The sequence below is a fragment of the Mirounga angustirostris genome, unplaced genomic scaffold, assembly GCF_029215605.1.
Source record: "Mirounga angustirostris isolate CCGP_5_RB_7025 unplaced genomic scaffold, mMirAng1.0.hap1 SCAF_17, whole genome shotgun sequence".
In the NCBI taxonomy this organism is placed as follows: domain Eukaryota; kingdom Metazoa; phylum Chordata; class Mammalia; order Carnivora; family Phocidae; genus Mirounga; species Mirounga angustirostris.
Window position 1 is genome coordinate 44,708,842 of NW_026991725.1, and position 17,732 is coordinate 44,726,573.

The 17,732-nt window shown below is 52.2% G+C and overlaps 2 protein-coding genes across 5 annotated transcripts in view; one reads left to right on the plus strand and one right to left on the minus strand.

Moving 5' to 3' along the window:
* Positions 1-17,732, plus strand: part of TBCD (tubulin folding cofactor D) — a 164,618-nt gene that overhangs the window by 129,774 nt on the left and 17,112 nt on the right. For all 4 annotated transcript variants that reach the window (XM_064583412.1, XM_064583411.1, XM_064583413.1 and 1 more), the window contains 6 exons: positions 10,321-10,383; positions 11,466-11,542; positions 13,165-13,246; positions 15,087-15,205; positions 15,810-15,901; positions 16,550-16,690. In XM_064583412.1, coding sequence (XP_064439482.1) covers positions 10,321-10,383; positions 11,466-11,542; positions 13,165-13,246; positions 15,087-15,205; positions 15,810-15,901; positions 16,550-16,690 — 574 coding nt within the window. The remainder of the gene's footprint in view (positions 1-10,320; positions 10,384-11,465; positions 11,543-13,164; positions 13,247-15,086; positions 15,206-15,809; positions 15,902-16,549; positions 16,691-17,732) is intronic.
* The window catches only part of B3GNTL1 (UDP-GlcNAc:betaGal beta-1,3-N-acetylglucosaminyltransferase like 1), a 136,000-nt gene continuing 131,010 nt past the window's right edge, over positions 12,743-17,732 (minus strand). Inside the window, exon 14 of the transcript XR_010408725.1 lies at positions 12,743-17,399. The gene's annotated coding sequence lies outside the window, so the exon portion shown is untranslated. The remainder of the gene's footprint in view (positions 17,400-17,732) is intronic.

The window sequence follows — 17,732 nt, forward strand, 5'->3', positions numbered from 1 at the left end:
GTCCTCCGGGACAAAGGGCGTTGGCTTCCCTGTCTCCAGTGCTGCGTGGTGTGCGTGGTGTGCGTGGTGTGCGTGGTCTTCGTGGTCCTCCGGGCCAAAGGGCGTTGGCTTCCCTGTCTCCAGTGCTGCGTGGTGTGCGTGGTGTGCGTGGTGTGCGTGGTCCTCCGGGCCAAAGGGCGTTGGCTTCCCTGTCTCCAGTGCTGCGTGGTCTGCGTGGTGTGCGTGGTCTGTGTGGTCTGCGTGGTCTTCGTGGTCCTCCGGGCCAAAGGGCGTTGGCTTCCCTGTCTCCAGTGCTGCGTGGTCTGCGTGGTCCGCGTGGTCCGTGTGGTCCGCGTGGTCTGCGTGGTCCTCCGGGCCAGAAGTGTGCTGAGGCACACGTGGCTCCTGCGACCGAGGGCCCGCCTGCTGCCTCCACTCCTGCGTGCTCACTGCAGGGCTTTCAGCTCCTGTGTGTTCTGATGTATCTTGGCAGCCACAGGTCGGCGGCTGGGCTAAGGTGAGCGAACGGAGCTGTGGTTTGTCTTCACGGAGGGCTGTCACCGTCCTTCCCTCCTCAGTGCACTCTGTGTGTAACTGTACAGCAAAGGGTAGACTTCAGATTTCAGTTGAATGTCCACGGGGAACTCAGACAATGCCTGGCTTTTCTGGAGCCTTCCCAGCTAAATCCACGAGAAACCCCAGCACTCCTCCACTTGTCTGGGGGTCGTTTGTCAGGCACCTGGCTGTGCGCAGGCGGGCAGGCCTGGATGCAGGAGAGCCCCTCACCAGGGAGTGGAGAAGTCAGGGAGGGCCTGTAGTCTCAGAGGGCAGGCCTCTGGTGGGGTGCCCGTAGGGTGGGGACTGGTAAGCACATGGCCGGAGCTGGGCTGGTGCGGGAGGGGCGGGCACCGCCCGTCCTACATCCCTCCCAGGCTCCCTGAGCGCTCTGCGCAGTCCCCCAGCCTGACTCTGGACCAGACCCTTCAGTATGTGTGCTTGGTGGTTCCTTTTCTTCCTGGAACTCTTGTCCCTTTGCTTCTGGAATAATCCACCGCACCGGTTCTCACTGTTCCGTCTGTGTCCTTCCTCCCATGTGCTCTGCCCCACCCAGTTGGCGCCCCCAGAACTGTCCCTGTATCCCCCTCCCCGGCCAGCTAGCCCAGGAAGGGGGTTGCAGCATGCCTTGCTGCTCTGATTTGCCCCAAATCCTCGTCTTCACAAAGAACTGCTAGTTTGCTACTTCTGCCTCAGTCCTCATTTGGGATTCTCAGTTGTTTTTTTTTTTTTTTTTTTAAGATTTTATTTACTTGACAGAGAGACCCAGCGAGAGCGGGAACAGAAGCAGGGGGAGTGTGAGAGGGAGAAGCAGGCCTCCCACAGGCCTCCCACGGGTAGGGAGCCCGATGTGGGGCTCGATCCCAGGACCCTGGGATCATGACCCGAGCCGAAGGCAGACGCTCAAAGACTGAGCCACCCAGGCGCCCTGAGAGTCTCAGTTTTATTAAGGAGCAGCGACCATTGCAAATCCTTGAGTGGCTGCAGAGAGGGTCTTGAGCTTCCCGTACTCCCTGTACTCCGACCTCAGAGCTGGTCTGCAGGCCTCCAGCCTGCCGAGCTGTGCATAGTGTCTGTGCTGCTCTGACCTCCGTGTGCAGCCCCGGACGGCAGTGGGGCCTTCGTGCAGGCCTGGCGTGCATCCCTCTGTCACAGGAGCAGCCTGGGTGCTGGGCTCTTGTGGACGAGGTGGTCCCTTGGGCCATGAGCAGGAAGTGTGTGGGGTACGGCCTGGGTGGGCAGGCATAGGGGGCCCTGAGGAGCAAAGGGCAGTGAGGGGGTGTGGGCAGGACCTTGGGCCACAGCTGGTCACAGCAGAGGTCTCACATCGCACTGGTGTGGTGGCCTGGCAGGGAGCTGTGCCCCCAGGATTGCCCTGCATCTGAGTCAGACCATACACGACAGCACTTGCCTGGCCTGCAAGCGGGAAGAAGTCAGGGGCTCCTGGGATCCGTTGAAAAGCAACATCATCAACACACGAGTCTGTGCCCCGTTCCTCTGCAGCTTGGCCATGCTCAGAGGCACAGGCAAGCTCAGCTGGGCCGCGCGGCCCGAGGGGCGGCGTGCACACACCCTCACCTGTGTAGCATGCAGGGGAGGAGCAGCATAACAGCGAGAGGCGATGACCGTAGCCGAGAAAACCAGAGTGTGCCACCGCCGCACACCGTGTCGGTGCTGGTCCTTGAGAAAGAAGAACAAAGCCACTCGCTGAGGAAACACAATAGGGGAGCAACGAAGGGCAAAGTCGATGCTGGGGTGCGGAGGGAGGGGCTCAGATAGGCAGTGGCAGCAGGAAAGCTGAACAGAGCTCCTTGCAGATCTGAGTCTGTTGTAAAAATGGCGCCCAGACTCTCAACCCTAGATGAGGCCGGCGGGCTCCCCTCAGATCCCCAGCGGTTTGTTACAAGGCTCAGGTTTCCCTAAGACTTCTTCCAAGTAAGTTGTTTTATTTTCAGTGTTTCTCTTTCTGAATGCAAGGAAGGAAGCGCAGACATGTTGTAGACCGTTCCACAACAGTGCCTGGAGGAGAGCCTGACTGAGTTTCTAAGTCCGTTGCTAATGAAGATGGTCTTTCTCGAGTACCTAGAGGGCTGTGTCCTCACTGACTCCAGTGGCCCTGAGGGGCCTCACCTGCCTTACAGATGGGCTGCTGGTGACCAAGTTCCCGAAGCACTGAGTGAGCCTTGCTTGGCGTGCACCACCAAATGGTCGTGCACAGGGAGAAGGCCCACGACCCCGCAGCCCTTGGCTGATAGGCAGGGTCTGCGTCGACCTCTTGGATTTCTGTCCGTGCCTCCTGCCTGGCCTGCAGGAGCTTCTCTCCATTCCCATGAGTTCGACTGATGTCACTGGAGAACAAACTCCAGACACGAGAACTGATTTCTATGCGCTGACAGCTGGAACTGCTGAGGGGCTGCCATTTGGCCAAGATAAGCGTGTGGCCCTTGGATGAGGACTTGGTCACTGCCCTCGGGTGCAGAGCCATTAAGACTCCCCTGCACACCGTCCACAGCTCCTGATCTGTAGACTGTTCCTGGATTTCGTGGCTTGGCCTGTGTGGGGTGGGTGCAGGCTCTCCAGCTTCTGGCCAGAGCAATGCAGTCCGGCTCCGCAGGGCGGGCCGCTGGAGGCGTGGTCCCCGTTGACCACAGGGTCTCCTGCCGCGCTGTTGCCTGTGTATTAGGATTCCATCAAGGTAGCTGTTCTTTCCTTGGAGAGTTATGCCTTGTGAAGTTGGGATCCTGCTGTGTATACTATGCCTTGCTGATAAGTGATCGCAGCTTCCTGTGCCAGTGGGTGAGCTGCTTCAGCTTTTATCACGGCAGCTGCTGGACGCACAGCCGGGCACTGTCAGACGTGTTGCCCACCGTCACAGATCTATGTCAGCAGCTTGGGAGAAATGGCTTCTCAAGACAGGAAATGACTGGCAGAAGGAACATGTGTACCATCAGGCCCTTCCTCACATGGTGGCGAGGTGCACTCCGGAGTCCGCACCATGTGGCGCGCCCTGGGCAGCGCGTGGTGCTGGGCCTGTCCCCTAGGCCCGCCCAGCCGTGCTAAATGGGGGAGCACGGAATCACTGCCTGTTCTCAGTTGCTTCCTGGTGGTGGTATTTGGAAAGACTTGAGGAGAAGTGGCCTTCCCCCCTCTTTGTGCACCTGCCGCACCCACCACTTACCCATGCTGGAGTGATGATGACACAGAGAAACTGCTTTGTTTTGTGCAAAGACGGAGAAAAAAAAAAAGCAACCTTATTGCTGTTTTGGGGTTTTCATACCACCCCGGAGGATTGCTGTGGCTTGTGGTCTGTTGTGTGGGTGTGTGTGTGGGGGGGTGCTCTCCATCCACCCCTCCCTCTTTCCCACCCTGCTCTCTGTTCTGGGGGGCTGCCTGCAAGGGATGCGCCTCGGGGGGCATCGTGGGGGGGCACATGCTGGGGGGTGTTGCTGCTCTTGGGTGGGGGCACTAGCTTGCACTCTGTTGGGTCAGTATGGGGGCGCAGAGGAAGGTGAGGCCCTCCAGGGCCCTTAGTCACCAGGAGGAAGTAAGCCAGAGCATTTTTCTTGAACACATGTTACTGATTTGCTTCCTAGTGTGGGAGATGAGGACCCAGGCACGACCTCCCTACACAAGCTATTCTTGTCGTGTCTTCCAATTTCATACATGTTTTCAGTCAAAACTATCATTTCATGTAGTTGAAACTCATTTAAATGTATCCACATGCCTGCCGTTTAAGGAATCTATTCCTTTCTGCATTTCTGAGCTTCTGAAGGGGTCATTTTCCTTTGCCTGAAGAACAGATGCTCTTCAAGTTTTCCATGGGGCATGTCTGCTGGCAATAAGCCCTCTGATTTGTCTGAAAACGTCATTTTTCACCTTCATTCCTAAAGGGCATTGTTGCTGGGTGTAGAACTTAAGTTCCACATTGACTGATTGATTGGTACTTTAAAGATAACTTTGTGTTGTTTTCTCAATTTCTTTCCTGTTTTGTTGAGAACTTACCTATTCCTCGCTGCTCTGTTGGAGGCAGCCTGTTAATTTTCTCTGGCCACTTCGTGTCTGGTTTTCATGGCTCACACAACACACGGAGAGCAAGTGGGTGACAGGGTCTCTGTAATCCGTGTGTCAGCAGGTTGTTTGGGTCACTTTTGGAAGAACTCAGCCATTATTTCTCCAGATTTCACTCTTCTGCTCTTCTTTCTCCCACTGCGTCTGGGGCTCCAGGCTTCCCAAGGTAGACCTGCGTCTCGACCCTTCACGTCTCTCCCGCCTCTCCCGCCTCCTCCCCTTGCCTGTCCGTTTCACTCTGGGGTCTGTGCCCCATAGTCCATGTCACGGGCTCTCTCTTCAGGTGTGTCTTATTTGTTATTAAACCCGTCAATTGAATTTCTAATTCTTGTGTTTGTCTATTTATTTATTTTAAAGTAGGCTCCACACCCAGCATGGGGCTTGAACTCACGACCCTGAGATCAAGACCTGAGCTTTGATCAAGAGTTGGACGCTCAACTGACTGAGCCACCCATGCGTCACCTAATTCTTGTAATTTTCTGTTCAGAATCTCTATTTTTTAATAGTTTCTGTATTACTGTCATAGTTTTTAATGATTTCTTTTACCTTTCTGAGCAAAGTAAGCATTTAAAATCTGTGTCTAATGGTGCCGTTGTGTAGAGCGTGTGTGGTTGTGCTTGCAAAGATCTGGACACTGGGTGTGAAGAGTTAGAGAAGTCCTTTGAGGCTCAGGGCTGCTTCCTCCCCCAGAGGGTCTTTCCGTTGGCTTCTGGCTGGAGGCCAGGGGTGCGAGCAGCCTGGGGCGCCTCCATCCCTGTCAGGCTTGAGCGGTTCTGTGCCGGCTGGAGCCAGCTGACCTGCGTCTAGGTTTGTCTAGGATGTGGCCCTTTGGCTTCAAGGCCCATGAGGTGCTCTGGACTCCACGTTCTGTCCCAGTTGCCTGTAGAGGCTCGTGGCGTCCTCCTGGGTTTTTGAGTGTGTGCCTTCTCTGGAGTCACCGTAGCCACTCTGGCAGAGGTGGCCCAGCTCAGGGCTGTGGCCCCCAGTCTCTGTGGCTCTCCATTTCCTTGGCAGCTCCCCACTGACTTAAGCACACACAGTTTACTTTTGTCCAGCTTTTTAAAAATGTTGTCTTACTTAGCTGGTGGGTTGATCTGAATGACCTAGTCTATGACTTTTTTTTAGCTTTTTATTTTGAAATGATTGTAGACTCACAGGGAGTTACAAAGCCCTGTGTTTATTTTTAAATAATCTTTACACTCATCATGGGGCTTGAACTCACAGCCCTGAGATCGAGAGTCACACGCTGTTCCAACTGAGCCAGCCAGGCACCGCCCCCCCTTTTTAATTAATTAATTAATTAATTTTTTTTAAATTTTTTTTTTAAGATTTTATTTATTTATCTGAGAGAGAGAATGGGAGACAAGAGAGCATGAGAGGGGAAGGGTTAGAGGGAGAAGCAGACCCCCCGTTGAGCAGGGAGCCCGACGTGGGACTCGATCCCAGGACTCCAGAATCATGACCTGAGCCGAAGGCAGTTGCTTAACCAACTGAGCCACCCAGGCGCCCCCCCCCCCCCTTTTTAACTTGATAGAATACATTTAAAGTTCATGTTCAGGGCAAATCTCCAAGAAAATTATTTTTTAAAATATTGAGGACTTGGGGGCACCTGGGTGGTCATCGGTGAAGCATCTGCCTTCGGCTCAGGTCATGATCTCAGGGTCTTGGGATCGAGCCCCATGGGGGGGGCTCCCTGCTCAGCGGGGAGCCTGCTTCTCCCTCTTCCTCTGTCCCTCCCCCTGCTCGTGCTTTCTCTCTTTCTCTCAAATAAATAAAATCTTAAAAAATAAAATATTGAGGACTTGGATTTTCCAGTCCTTAAAACATACTGTAAAACCACTCAAAGCAGAGTGGCATTTTCTTAGGAGCGGGCAAACAGGCAGGTAGAGCAGAAGACAGGATCAGAAGTAGATGCTGATGTAATGACACGAGTGAGATTTGATATGTGACACAGAGGTACTTCCAACGTTGGTGTGGAAGGTGGCTTATTGAGGGATGATGATGTCACCAAGGGCCATGTGAAAGAAAAGAAAATCATGTCCTCACCTCATATATCCAGAACTAAATTTCTTTTCTTTTTTTTTTTTTTTTAAAGATTTTATTTATTTGACAGAGAGAGACACAGCGAGAGAGGGAACACAAGCAGCGGGAGTGGGAGAGGAGAAGCAGGCTTCCCGCGGAGCAGGGAGCCCGATGCGGGGCTCGATCCCAGGACCCTGGGATCATGACCCGAGCCGAAGGCAGACGCTTAACGACTGAGCCACCCAGGTGCCCCCAGAACTAAATTTCTGATTAACTAAAAACTCAAATACAAAAAATATAATTTAAAAAGCTTCAAAGAAATTTTAGGAGACATTGTAGGATAGAATCGGTCCCTAAAAATCTTAATTTGGAAAATTTCAAATCTATACAAAAGCACAGAGAAATAGCTTGTGGAGCCCCGTGTTATCTGTGCTCCCGCTCCAACAAGTCTCATCGTTTGCTGCTTGTCTGTTTTCCCTGCCCTATAAAGCAGATCTGGACACCGCGTCTTAATACTTGCTGCGATAGTTCCTACTGGTGAGGACTGCGGTTCTGTTCCGTTTTGTTTCTGGCTTCTGGCACATAGCTGCCCAGCATAACTGGAGACAAGCAGTAGAAAGTAGTGTGTTCGTCTACATAAATACTGAAAACTTTTGGATGGGGGAATACACCATGTATAAAGCCAGTAGGCACCAGAGTTAGAGGAAATCCTTGTACTGAGGTGAATGAAAAGGTGATTGTTTACAGGCTGCGCAGGTCTCTTAAATTTGCTGGAGCAGATGGACGGAGATTCCACGTGAGTGCAAACCCAGAGAGCCTCGCGTTGCTGACAGGTGTTCAGCCTCCCCCAGCAGGCAGGGGGATGCTGGTTCCCTTAACCAGAGAGAACAACGGCGTTCTCTCTCAGGTTGGCCGCAATCAGAGCTTAACAGCCCCGGCTCCCGCCCCAGCGTGTGAGCTGTCACAGGCTTCTCAGTTTGCCCACCGTCCTGGGTGCCGCTGCTGAGGCTCGGCACGCAGAGCCGTGTAAGGGCAGACGGGTGGTCTGCGTCCACAGGCACATGTGGCCATTGCCTATGCGGTGACCGCTGGAGGGAACATTAAGCCCATCAGGAGAGCTACAGAACGAGTTGTTTTGCATCCAGAGCATGGAGAACCACATGACTGCTCACAATGGCGAGATCTCCAGGAGTTGGTTACGTTGTTAGAGAGAAAGGCAGGGTGGTGGCTGGAGTCTCTGCCAGCGCTAGGTGGGACCTCGTTCCTGGTCATGGGTGATGGGAGTCAGGAGCTGCGAGGAGGGGGACCGGCTCACCTTTGGTCTGCGGCACCCCAGGTGCATGCAGACTGCGCGGCTGTGCTCTCAGCTCTGGCCGGCGGCACTTGAGGGCACGGCTGTCTGGCCCGTGGGTCCCTGCGTGACAGCAGGAAGCACCCCAGCACACCATGACCTCGGGGGGAGCTGTTGTCAGCACCAGGGTCTGGAGGTGCTTGTCCTGTGCACAGCCTGGCGGCCTGACTTCTGTCACGCTCCAGCTGAGGCCTGGTTTCTGGGCTCAAGGCGGGAGTTGAGGGACCAAAAGGGGGGAGTAGAGAGACTAAAAAGGGGGGTGTCTGTGGGGGAAGCATCACCATTCCTTCCTGCTTGAGGGTGGGTGTGGCCGTGCCAGGTGCCCAGGGGCGGTCACCAAAATGCCAGCGGTAGTTTTTTCTGTGATGTTTCTCTGTAGTGTGGTGGGTGCAGGGCCACCCTCCCTTGAGCATCGTGGATTCCATCCCACACTTTGGTTGTTTTCTTTGCGGTGGGTGGTGTCTTTAACCTATTGATTATACTGGACCGATTTCTGCCATGGGTGTGGTAATCTTTTTTTTTTTTTAACTTTATTTTATTTATTTTTAATATTTTATTAATTTATTTGACAGAAAGAAACACAGCGAGAGAGGGAACACAAGCAGGGGGAGAGGAGAAGCAGGCTTCCCGCTGAGCAGGGAGCCCGACGCGGGGCTCGATCCCAGGACCCTGGGATCATGACCTGAGCCGAAGGCAGATGCTTAACGACTGAGCCACCCAGGCGCCCCCCCCTTTTTTTTAAAGTAATAGCTGAAATGATGTAATATTTTCACAAATACCAGATTTTTTGATGAACTGTGTACATTTATTTAGGGACCCCAAACCATTGGTCTTCAGTGATATGTAATGTACAAATTATGTCAATCATCGTCATCATAGACAATAAAAATTGATGTATAAAGAATACTCCTTAAAAATCTGAACAGTAAATAAGTTTAATATAAGAAAAAATTGCAAAAAATACTGAATTGGCTTCTTGGAATTTTTTTTATAATTTCTAAATATGTTCAGTTTCCTTTACTACACTGAAAATCCCTTTCAAAGTGTGCACTCCTTAGTCTTTATATGATGACAATTTTGGTCATTTATTTTAATCCCTTATTTCAACTTTTTAATTTTTTTATTATGTTCAGTTAGCCACTGTATAGTATATCATTAGTTTTTGATGTAGTGTTCAATGATTCATTATTTGCATATAACACCCAGTGCTCATCACATGTGCCCTCCTTAATACCCATCACCCTGTTACCCGATCCCCCCACCCCCCTCCCTTCTGTAACCCTCAGTTTGGTTCCTGGAGATCAGAGTCTCTCATGGTTTGTCTCCCTCTCTGATTTCTTCCCATTCAGTTTTCCTTCCCTTCCCCTATGGTCCTCCATGCTATTCCTTACTTTGCACATATGAGTGAAACCGTATGATAATTGTCCCTCTCTGCTTGACTTATTTCACTTAGCATAATCCCCTCCAGTTCCATCCATGTCGATGCAAATGGTGGGTATTCATCCTTTCTGATGGCTGAGTAATCTTCCATTGTATATATGGACCACATCTTCTTTATCCATTCGTCCGTTGAAGGGCATCTTGGCTCCCTCCACAGTTTGGCTATTGTGGACATTGCTGCTGTGAACATTGGGGTGCATGTGCCCCTTCTTTTCACTATGTCTGTATCTTTGGGGTAAATAATTAGTAGTGCAATTGTGTTTCTTTATTTAAAAAACTGACACTAATTATTCACAGAGGTCAGGAATTTACCCAAGATTTCAACACCATGGCTTGTCCAGGAACCATTCTGTTGAGGATAATAGCATTAATTTCTCTGTTTGTTGACAGCATGCAGCTCAGTGCTCTTGGTTTGTCCTCATTTTGGCCCCTCAGTGGACTCCTGGGTGCTCACCTGTCCTGACCTAGGTGGACTGTGACAGGACTCTTGCCACTGTCTTTGGAGATCCCTTTCCTCCTGTGTTAGCAGCTCCTCTATGGTCCTCATCTCAGGCAGATGCCATAGCTCCTGGTCACTTGTAGGTGTCGATGGCCCCATCAGCACATGCGTCCTCTGAATCGAGAGTCGTCCCTGGGGATTCGTATTGGGGTCACATCTGTAGCTGTGGGCTGTGTTGCTCCATGTGGCCCTGGGGCTGCCTCTACCTGGGCCAGGTCTGGAGCAGGTTCCCTGAGGCTGCCCAGCTGAGGAGGTGCTGGGGCTGCTCACGGGCTGGCCAGACACGGGCACTGGTGTGTCCGGAGTGGCCAGAGGGACTTGGTACCAGCAGCTCAGCACTCAGCAGGATAGGTGCTTCGATGGGCACTCTGGAGAATGACATTGCATTTATTCTTTTCCTTCCTAGTGTGCATTTTAATAGAAAACTTGTCCCTTTCCAAGATGCCTTTTAGAGGTGACGTCGTAATCGGTAAGTGCTTCTCTTCTTCTTTGTAGACTCACATTGTAGCATTTCCTCCCAGAACTATTTCAAGTTAAAAAGAAAATGAACCAGCTAGGATAGATGATAACCCGTTGTAAATAATGAGCATCCCCCCCACTCTCCTCCTCAAAAAGAGAGAGAATCTTTCCCTTGTCTAGTGAGAGGTCAGGCTCCTTCCTCAGAGCTCCTGGCTGCCACTCTGCCTGTGGCACCTGCCCCCAGTGCCGGGCAGCCTTGGCTGTCCCTTACCCCGACAGATGCATGGTGCAGGCCTGCGGGACCCGTGGTGCAGGCAGGATGTGTGAGGAGGGACAGCTCTTGTGGAGCAGTGGCCAGGCCCCTCTGCAGACCTCGAGCCCTCCACCTTCTATGGCACGTGGCCACAGAGAGGCAGTAAGAAAGGGGCTTTGGGGTCACCTTTATCCCCCGGCCGACTTTATTCTTTGCTTTTTTTTTTTTTTTTTAGATTTTATTTATTTATTTGACAGAGAGACATAGCGAGAGCAGGAACACAAGCAGGGGGAGTGGGAGAGGGAGAAGCGGGCTTCCTGCCGAGCAGGGAGCCCGATGTGGAACTCGATCCCAGGATCCTGGGATCATGACCTGAGCCGAAGGCAGACACCTAACAACTGAGCCATCCAGGCGCCCTTATTCTTTGGTTTTGCAGCCTCAAGTTCTGGGACCAGGAGACCAAAAAAAAAAAAGAATTGGATAAATTTAGCATTCTATGCTCAGTGTGGGATCTAATTGAGTTAAATATTTAGGTTTTTATTCGTGGGGGCCCAGGGGCATTGTTTGAGAGAGAGGTGCTTCCAGAAGTGGTCTCCTGAAGCTTTCGGTGTTAAAAGAGCAAAAATTTCTCACGGTAACAGTTTGACATTTCAGCAGCCAAGAGAAGGCTTTCTCTCCGAATGGAGAGGGCCCTTGGATTTTGTCTAACCTGCGTAACGTTTACCTTAGATTTTCTCCAGATTCATCTCTAGCAACTTTAAGAGGTAGAAGATCTGTTGTTTTAATTTCATCTACATGTTCTTAATTGGGTAAATGAATGTCTTTTGTTCCTTTGACAGATGGTTGGCAGTGGGTGATAAATGACACACTGAGAAATCTCCATCTTATTTCAAGTCATTCTAGACAACAGATCAAGGTATGGTAAGCAAGATTTTTCTGGCTGTTGCATTGTATAGAGAGTGACACTCGGGGTGCCTGGGTGCCTCAGTTGGTTGAGCGTGGAACTCTTGATTTCAGCTCGAGTCATGATCTCAGGGTCCTGGGATCAAGACCCATGTTGGGCTCTGTACTCAGTGCAGAGTCTGCTTGAGATTCTTTCTCTCTCCTTCTCCCTCTGCCCTTTCCCTTGCTCATTCATGTGCTCTCTCTCTCTTTCTCTGAAATAAGTAAATAAAATCTAAAAAAAATAGTGACATGAATCTTTTTTTTTTTAGTGTTTGTTTCAAAGGACTGTGTGCGTTATGATCACAACACACGAATGTTGTGATCATTGATAAATGCCATAATTATATTTGGAATTCTAGATTGTATTATCTATGTAATTTATAATCAGAAAAACCAGTGCAGCCAATGATGACCAGAATATTTAAATTTTATATGACAGCCTCAGGTTAAATTAGATTCAGCTTCTGAACATCTCTCCTGTATGTCCATAGTGATTGTTTATTCAGTTGGGGAGTTTTGTGTCCCGTTCAGATGCAGAATGATGGGGTTGGAGACTCTGCCGTGACACTTAGGTGTAGGTGGGAGCCGCAGTCCAGGGTCCTTGCCCGAGAGTGCTGGCTATCGTGAGCAAGGACAGGGTGTGTGTGTCCGGTGGCCGATGTGCTGTTTTCCTATCCTGGGACAGGTGACTTTGGCCTAGCGGAGCTGTGACGGAGGTCCTAGTGTGGATGGTGATGGGCTTTGGTATTGAGGGTGGAGAAACGGAAGTCCGTGTTGGTTTCCCATATGATTAATTCTCCAGCCTCCTGCGTATGCTTCTTTTTTTAAAGGAACTTTATCGTTCTGTAGAATCCAAGTACAGTTTTACGAGTTGAATCTGAATGTTTCGTGGTCAGGCCTCAGAATTTCCTTTTAAGAGCATTCCCTTAATTGATTCACACCAGCAGGGATTGTGGTAGTTTGCGCAGGTGACCTCTCGGTGTGATGCTGCGTTGTGTAGCCCTCCCTGTGCAGCCTCCGGCACCTCTCTCCAGGGCTGCTCCGTCGGGCTCAGCAGCCTGATTGGGGGAAGCGGTGGAAGAGCGTAGAAACCCAGCATTTGCCCTTTGCTGTCTGTCTGACCCTGGGAGGCTTACCTGGAGCTCAGGCTCCTCCTCTTGGCAGTACAGGTGTTCTGGGGGGGGCCGGGGGGGCGCGGCTGCTACCACATCAGCTCCACTCTCCTCCCCCCACCCTGGCCCTGCAACTTCCCCTCTAAGTGAGGCCTGTATGTTACTTCTGTGTGTACAACACACACTTTGCCCTTCGCTGATTCTGCTGGGAAAGAAAAAAATGCCCCATTTTATTATTAACTTTTATTAGAAGACTTTGCATGAATGGAAGAAATCATATTTTCCATTCAGATTATTAGTTGCAGAGAATATTGAAGTTATCTGACAGATATCTGATGATGATCAACAGACGTGCTGGAAAGGAGTATATGATTCAGTTTCTGTTTGTTTCAAACTTAATCACTGGCCTGACCGCAGAACGATCCGATGGCTGGGGCGCCCGGGAGGCTGCACAGCATGCTCACGGCCCGCTTTGTTTCAGGAAGCGGCTGTCTTGGCCCTGGCTGCTCTCTGCAGCGAGTACTACGCCCTGGAGACCGGGGAGGCGGATCCCGCCAGGCAGGGTGAGTGGGCCGCGGGGGCTTCCAGCAGGAAGCGGGGGTGCAGGGTATGGGTTTGGGTGCCCCGTCTCCTGCTGCAAGTGGACAGGGTGTGGGAGGGAGGGCCCGAGCTGGGCGTTGGGCGGAGATGGGGGTGGGGGAAGGGGGCACGGAGGCCTGCTGCTCCCGGATCCGCCAGGTTCGTGTAGCTGCCGCAGGTGTTCATCCCTCTTCGGCTCTAGACAGGTGCTTTCCTGGCGTATTGGCATTCCCCCGAACGGGCGAGAACAAGCATGATGCTCTCTCTCCATGCAGAGCCTGTGCTTAATGTCGGCAGCGTCTGCCTGAATGACGTTTTCAAGTAAACTCCCCCACTTTGTGCTTTGGAGGTTCCCATTGTAATACGTGGATGGAACCCCTTCCTTCTCTGGCCTCCGAGGGAGCCTCCTGTTTCCTGTTCCATTTCGTTCTCGTGTTTCCCTTGGTGTTTGTTCCTTGGCTCCTTCTTCTTCTTTCTGGTCCTCGATGCCGGGGTTCTGTCGGCTCAGAGGGTCTGCGTCTGCTGTCCTAGCACGTCCTGATTCCCTGTCCCTGGTTGCTTCGGTGACTTTTTTATGGCAGATGTGGTTTTAGGGTTTCCGTATGCACCATGCCACAGTTTCCTGGTGCGGGTCCTTGGCATGTGCGTGCACTTTGCCTTTTCCCTGTTCACAGAAGCCTCGCTGCACAGCATTGCCTCAGTTGGGTTTTCCAGAACCCCCTCGTGTGGTTCGTCTGACCCATGACGGGTCTGCACGGAGAGGCTTCGTGTCCACCCACTGTGGTGCCCTGTAGTGTTCTCTTGCCTGACAGTCACTTCAGAAGCATATGAAACACTTCTAAATTATTTTAAATGGTAAAAATCGTCTGATTTTTTTTTTTAAATAAGAAAATATTCGGTAATGTGATCTTCTGACAGACTTTCCAAATTTATGATGTTTTTCCCTTGACCATAGGCAGTGTTACATAAAGAGGTACTGACATCATTTTGAATTTAGTCTGTTTTTAAAAATTGGGATGATAAGGTCACGTTTCACTTTCTGCCTGAGAAGAGAGTGTGCGTCGCTGTGCACGCGGGGAGAGTGAGCAGTGTTCTGGAGTCACCTTCAGTGTGTGGAGACCCCAGCCAGCGCTGCGGAGGTGGCCACGTCAGGGGTGCACAGACGTCCCGGTGTTCCTTCGCTGTCCTCATGTAGGCCCTTGAGGTTTCCATGCACGTGTTGCCACGGTTGTGCTTGGTTGACATCTAAGCAGTGAGGACCAGAATCGGTCACGATGGTTAGACAGGGCGGGGTGTGCGGCCTCCTGGCCCCTCCAGAGCTGCGTTGGTCGAGGACAGCCCGGCAACCCCACTGCCCTTCCCGCCCCAGCTGTCCCTTGAGTCCGCCCTGCACCCTCTGTTCCCGTCCCTGTTTCATCCCCGACAACGGCCTTCCCGTCTCGGGGAGCATCTGTCTGCGCACAGTGTGCTTCAGCCTGACTGGCAGCTTCTGCCCCTTCGTGCTCACCCTGGGAGGGCATCCCGTCCACCGCGCGCCTTTGTGTTCCTGGTGACTAGGACCACGTCACGCCTTCTTAACCCCTCCTGGATTTATTCTCCTAAGAGTGAAATCGTGTATTAAAATTGCCTATGAAAACCTCAAACCCACCTAATAAAAATTCTTAAATCTGTTTTGATCGGAGCCACTTCTAAGGTACATCTGCTTCAGAAGCCGGCGTGCTTCCTCCCTCTCTCTCGCTGCCTACTCACGCATTTCTGAGACGTCAGAAGGAGAGCGTGTTGTGCGGGAAGGGAGGCAGCCGCCCTTTTGTTGCTGCCTTTCAGAGGAGCTGATACGGCAGTATCTCGCTGACCTGCAGAGCCCGGAGGAGACGGCTCGCTGTGGCTTCTCTCTGGCCCTGGGCGCCCTCCCACGCTTCCTCCTGAAAGGCAGGCTGCAGCAGGTGAGGCGCCCCGCGCCCTGAAGAGAAATGGCCTGTTAGGTCCGGGCGTTGTGTGTGAGCCCGGTGGGGGAGGGCTTGGGAGGGGTCAGACCATGAATTTACGCCCGTCCAGGCATGTGGCCATGAGGAAGGGAACGGGGTGCTCTTGAGGGCGCCGGGTGGACACTGTCGTGTGATGGGGGGACTTGGAGGGGCTGAGTTCTAGTCTAACAGAGGGAAGCTCTTGCTGCCTTTGTGGAAACACGCTCCTGTCTTGAGACAGCCATGCTGTGTTCCCCTCCTCCTGCCCACGACGTCTCGGGGTCAGAGGCACTGGACAGACTCCCTAAAACTCAACTCTGCAGCTTAGCCGTTTGGAACATACGACTCTCAGGACCGAATGGCCCTTTAAGAAGTAGTGGATCGAGATCTCAGGAGTCGGCTGATCATTTGTCACAATTTCCAGCTGTGGGCCACAGGACAGGAAGGGGGCAGTTGGCGTTGGGGATGTCCTGCAGAGATGACCGGGGGCAGCAGGTGCCCCCTCCATGTGTCCTCCGGGCTGCAGCAGGGCGTGTGGCCTGCCAGGTGCACGTTCTGTTGAGGACGCATCACTGCGTTTCAGGTGCTGGCAGGCCTGGGGGCCGTGACTGTCATTCGTCCTGAGAACGTGAGCTTTGCCGAGTCCAGGCGGGACGCTCTGAAGGCGATCTCAAGGTGCGTCTCCTCCGGGCTGTTCCCCCAGTCCTTGCTCTCCCGGGCGCCAGCGACCGAGCACGGAGCTGGTCCCTGTCGGTGTGAGAGCCCAGTCTCACATGAATCTACTTTGAGGCAGCGGCGTAACTTTTTATTTTCTCGTTTATTCTCTTTTCAGAGGGTTGTCAAAGAATATTTCCAACTCAGAGGCTCACTGACACTTTATTCATTGTTGCTATAGTGAATATTAGACTTCTTTGTTTTAGGAACAGCAACCCACCTCAAGAACTGGGGCATGAACCTTAAGTCTGGAAGGGCCATGTGGTGTTGACCACACACTGCACGCACAACGGGACGTGCTTTCCTTTCTCTGTCCCCCACCCGCGCCCCTCTTCTGCTGTATGGTGGCACCACCCCTTTCTGCCAGGACGGAGGCGGGAGGGGCCAGCACAGGTGGCCTCCTGCACACCTTTTAAGCTGCAGACACTAAGAAATGTGATTTTAGGGAAAAGTGTCATTCAGCGTATGTCAGCACAGAAGGAACTCTGGAATTCTGACTCTATCTCTGAGGTTGTTGGCCTGTTTCAGCGTGTCTTGTCAGGCCAAGATGACGGGAAAGATGGAGTTCACAGACATTTGCCATATTTCACGCATTTTTAATAATTTCAGGGTTTGCCAGACGGTTGGCGTGAGGGCAGGAGGGTCCCCAGACGAGGTTGTGTGTGAAGAGAACGTCTCCCAGACTTACCGCACCCTGCTGGGCTGTCTGCACGACTACACCACCGACAGCCGTGGGGACGTGGGCGCATGGTAAGGTGGCCCGTGGTCTCTTGCTCATGGTCCTGGAGGTGCGCTGTGCCCCTGGGCCTGTGTTCTAGGGACAGCAGAGCATCCTTGGGCCTGGCTCATGGTTGTGTTCCACTCTTCTCTGAAAAATACTAAATTCTAAAGCACAGACACTTGCCACTCCCTTGTGCCAGCCCCCATGGTTGGCTTTCCAGTTCTTCTGAGAAAGTTCAAGCAGACAAAGGCCCTGATGTGGCCATTTAGGGGAAGAAGGGTGTCAGACCACTTTGGAGGAGGAGGAGATGGGTACTTCTCTGGGGATTCAGTTGCACAGTGAACCGTGGCCCCTTCTGATGGGAAACCAGGTACCCACATCTCAGGCTTGGGAGAAACCTCGGCTTGACTGTTCTCGCGAGGACGCCCCCAGACAACTTGTTGTAGCCTGAGCCGAGAGGAGGCTGTGCCCACGGCGCAAGGTTTACTTTGTGTGTCATTTCTTTGTTCTCACGTTGGCAGCTGTCGTCTTTCCAAGATTTCAGTTTACTGTAAATAGCAAACCGAGTTACCCTTTCGTTGGAGGAACTGAGAGCTACCCTTAGGACTTCTGTCTCTTGTTCTGGACACGCTGTGATGGGCATTGTGCTGAGAGGCTGCGTGGGGTAAGGTGTCACTGACATTGGGTGGAATCGTTCTCTTATTACAGTGGAAACAGAAGCTGAGCTTTATGTGAAGCCTTGAAAGAGAAAAAAGAAATGCACATGTTTTTTCCATATGTGGCAAGTTTTTGGCCACTTTCTTTAAATCTCCCCTGCCCCACCTCATCCTGGACACCGCATCCCCCTGTGGGCCCCATTCCTGCCCGTAAGCCCTGGGGCTCTACTCATTTTTTTTCAGTTTTTTCCTCTTCTTCAGTTGTGTAAATTCTAATTTACATTCAAGTTCACTGGCTCTTCCCTGCCATCAGGGTCGCCTGAGAGGGCTCTGATTTTGTTACTGTTCCATTACAGTTCCCGTCTGGGGCTTTTCCCCACTTTCTGTGTCTGCCGGCCTTCCCCGCCTTTTCCTC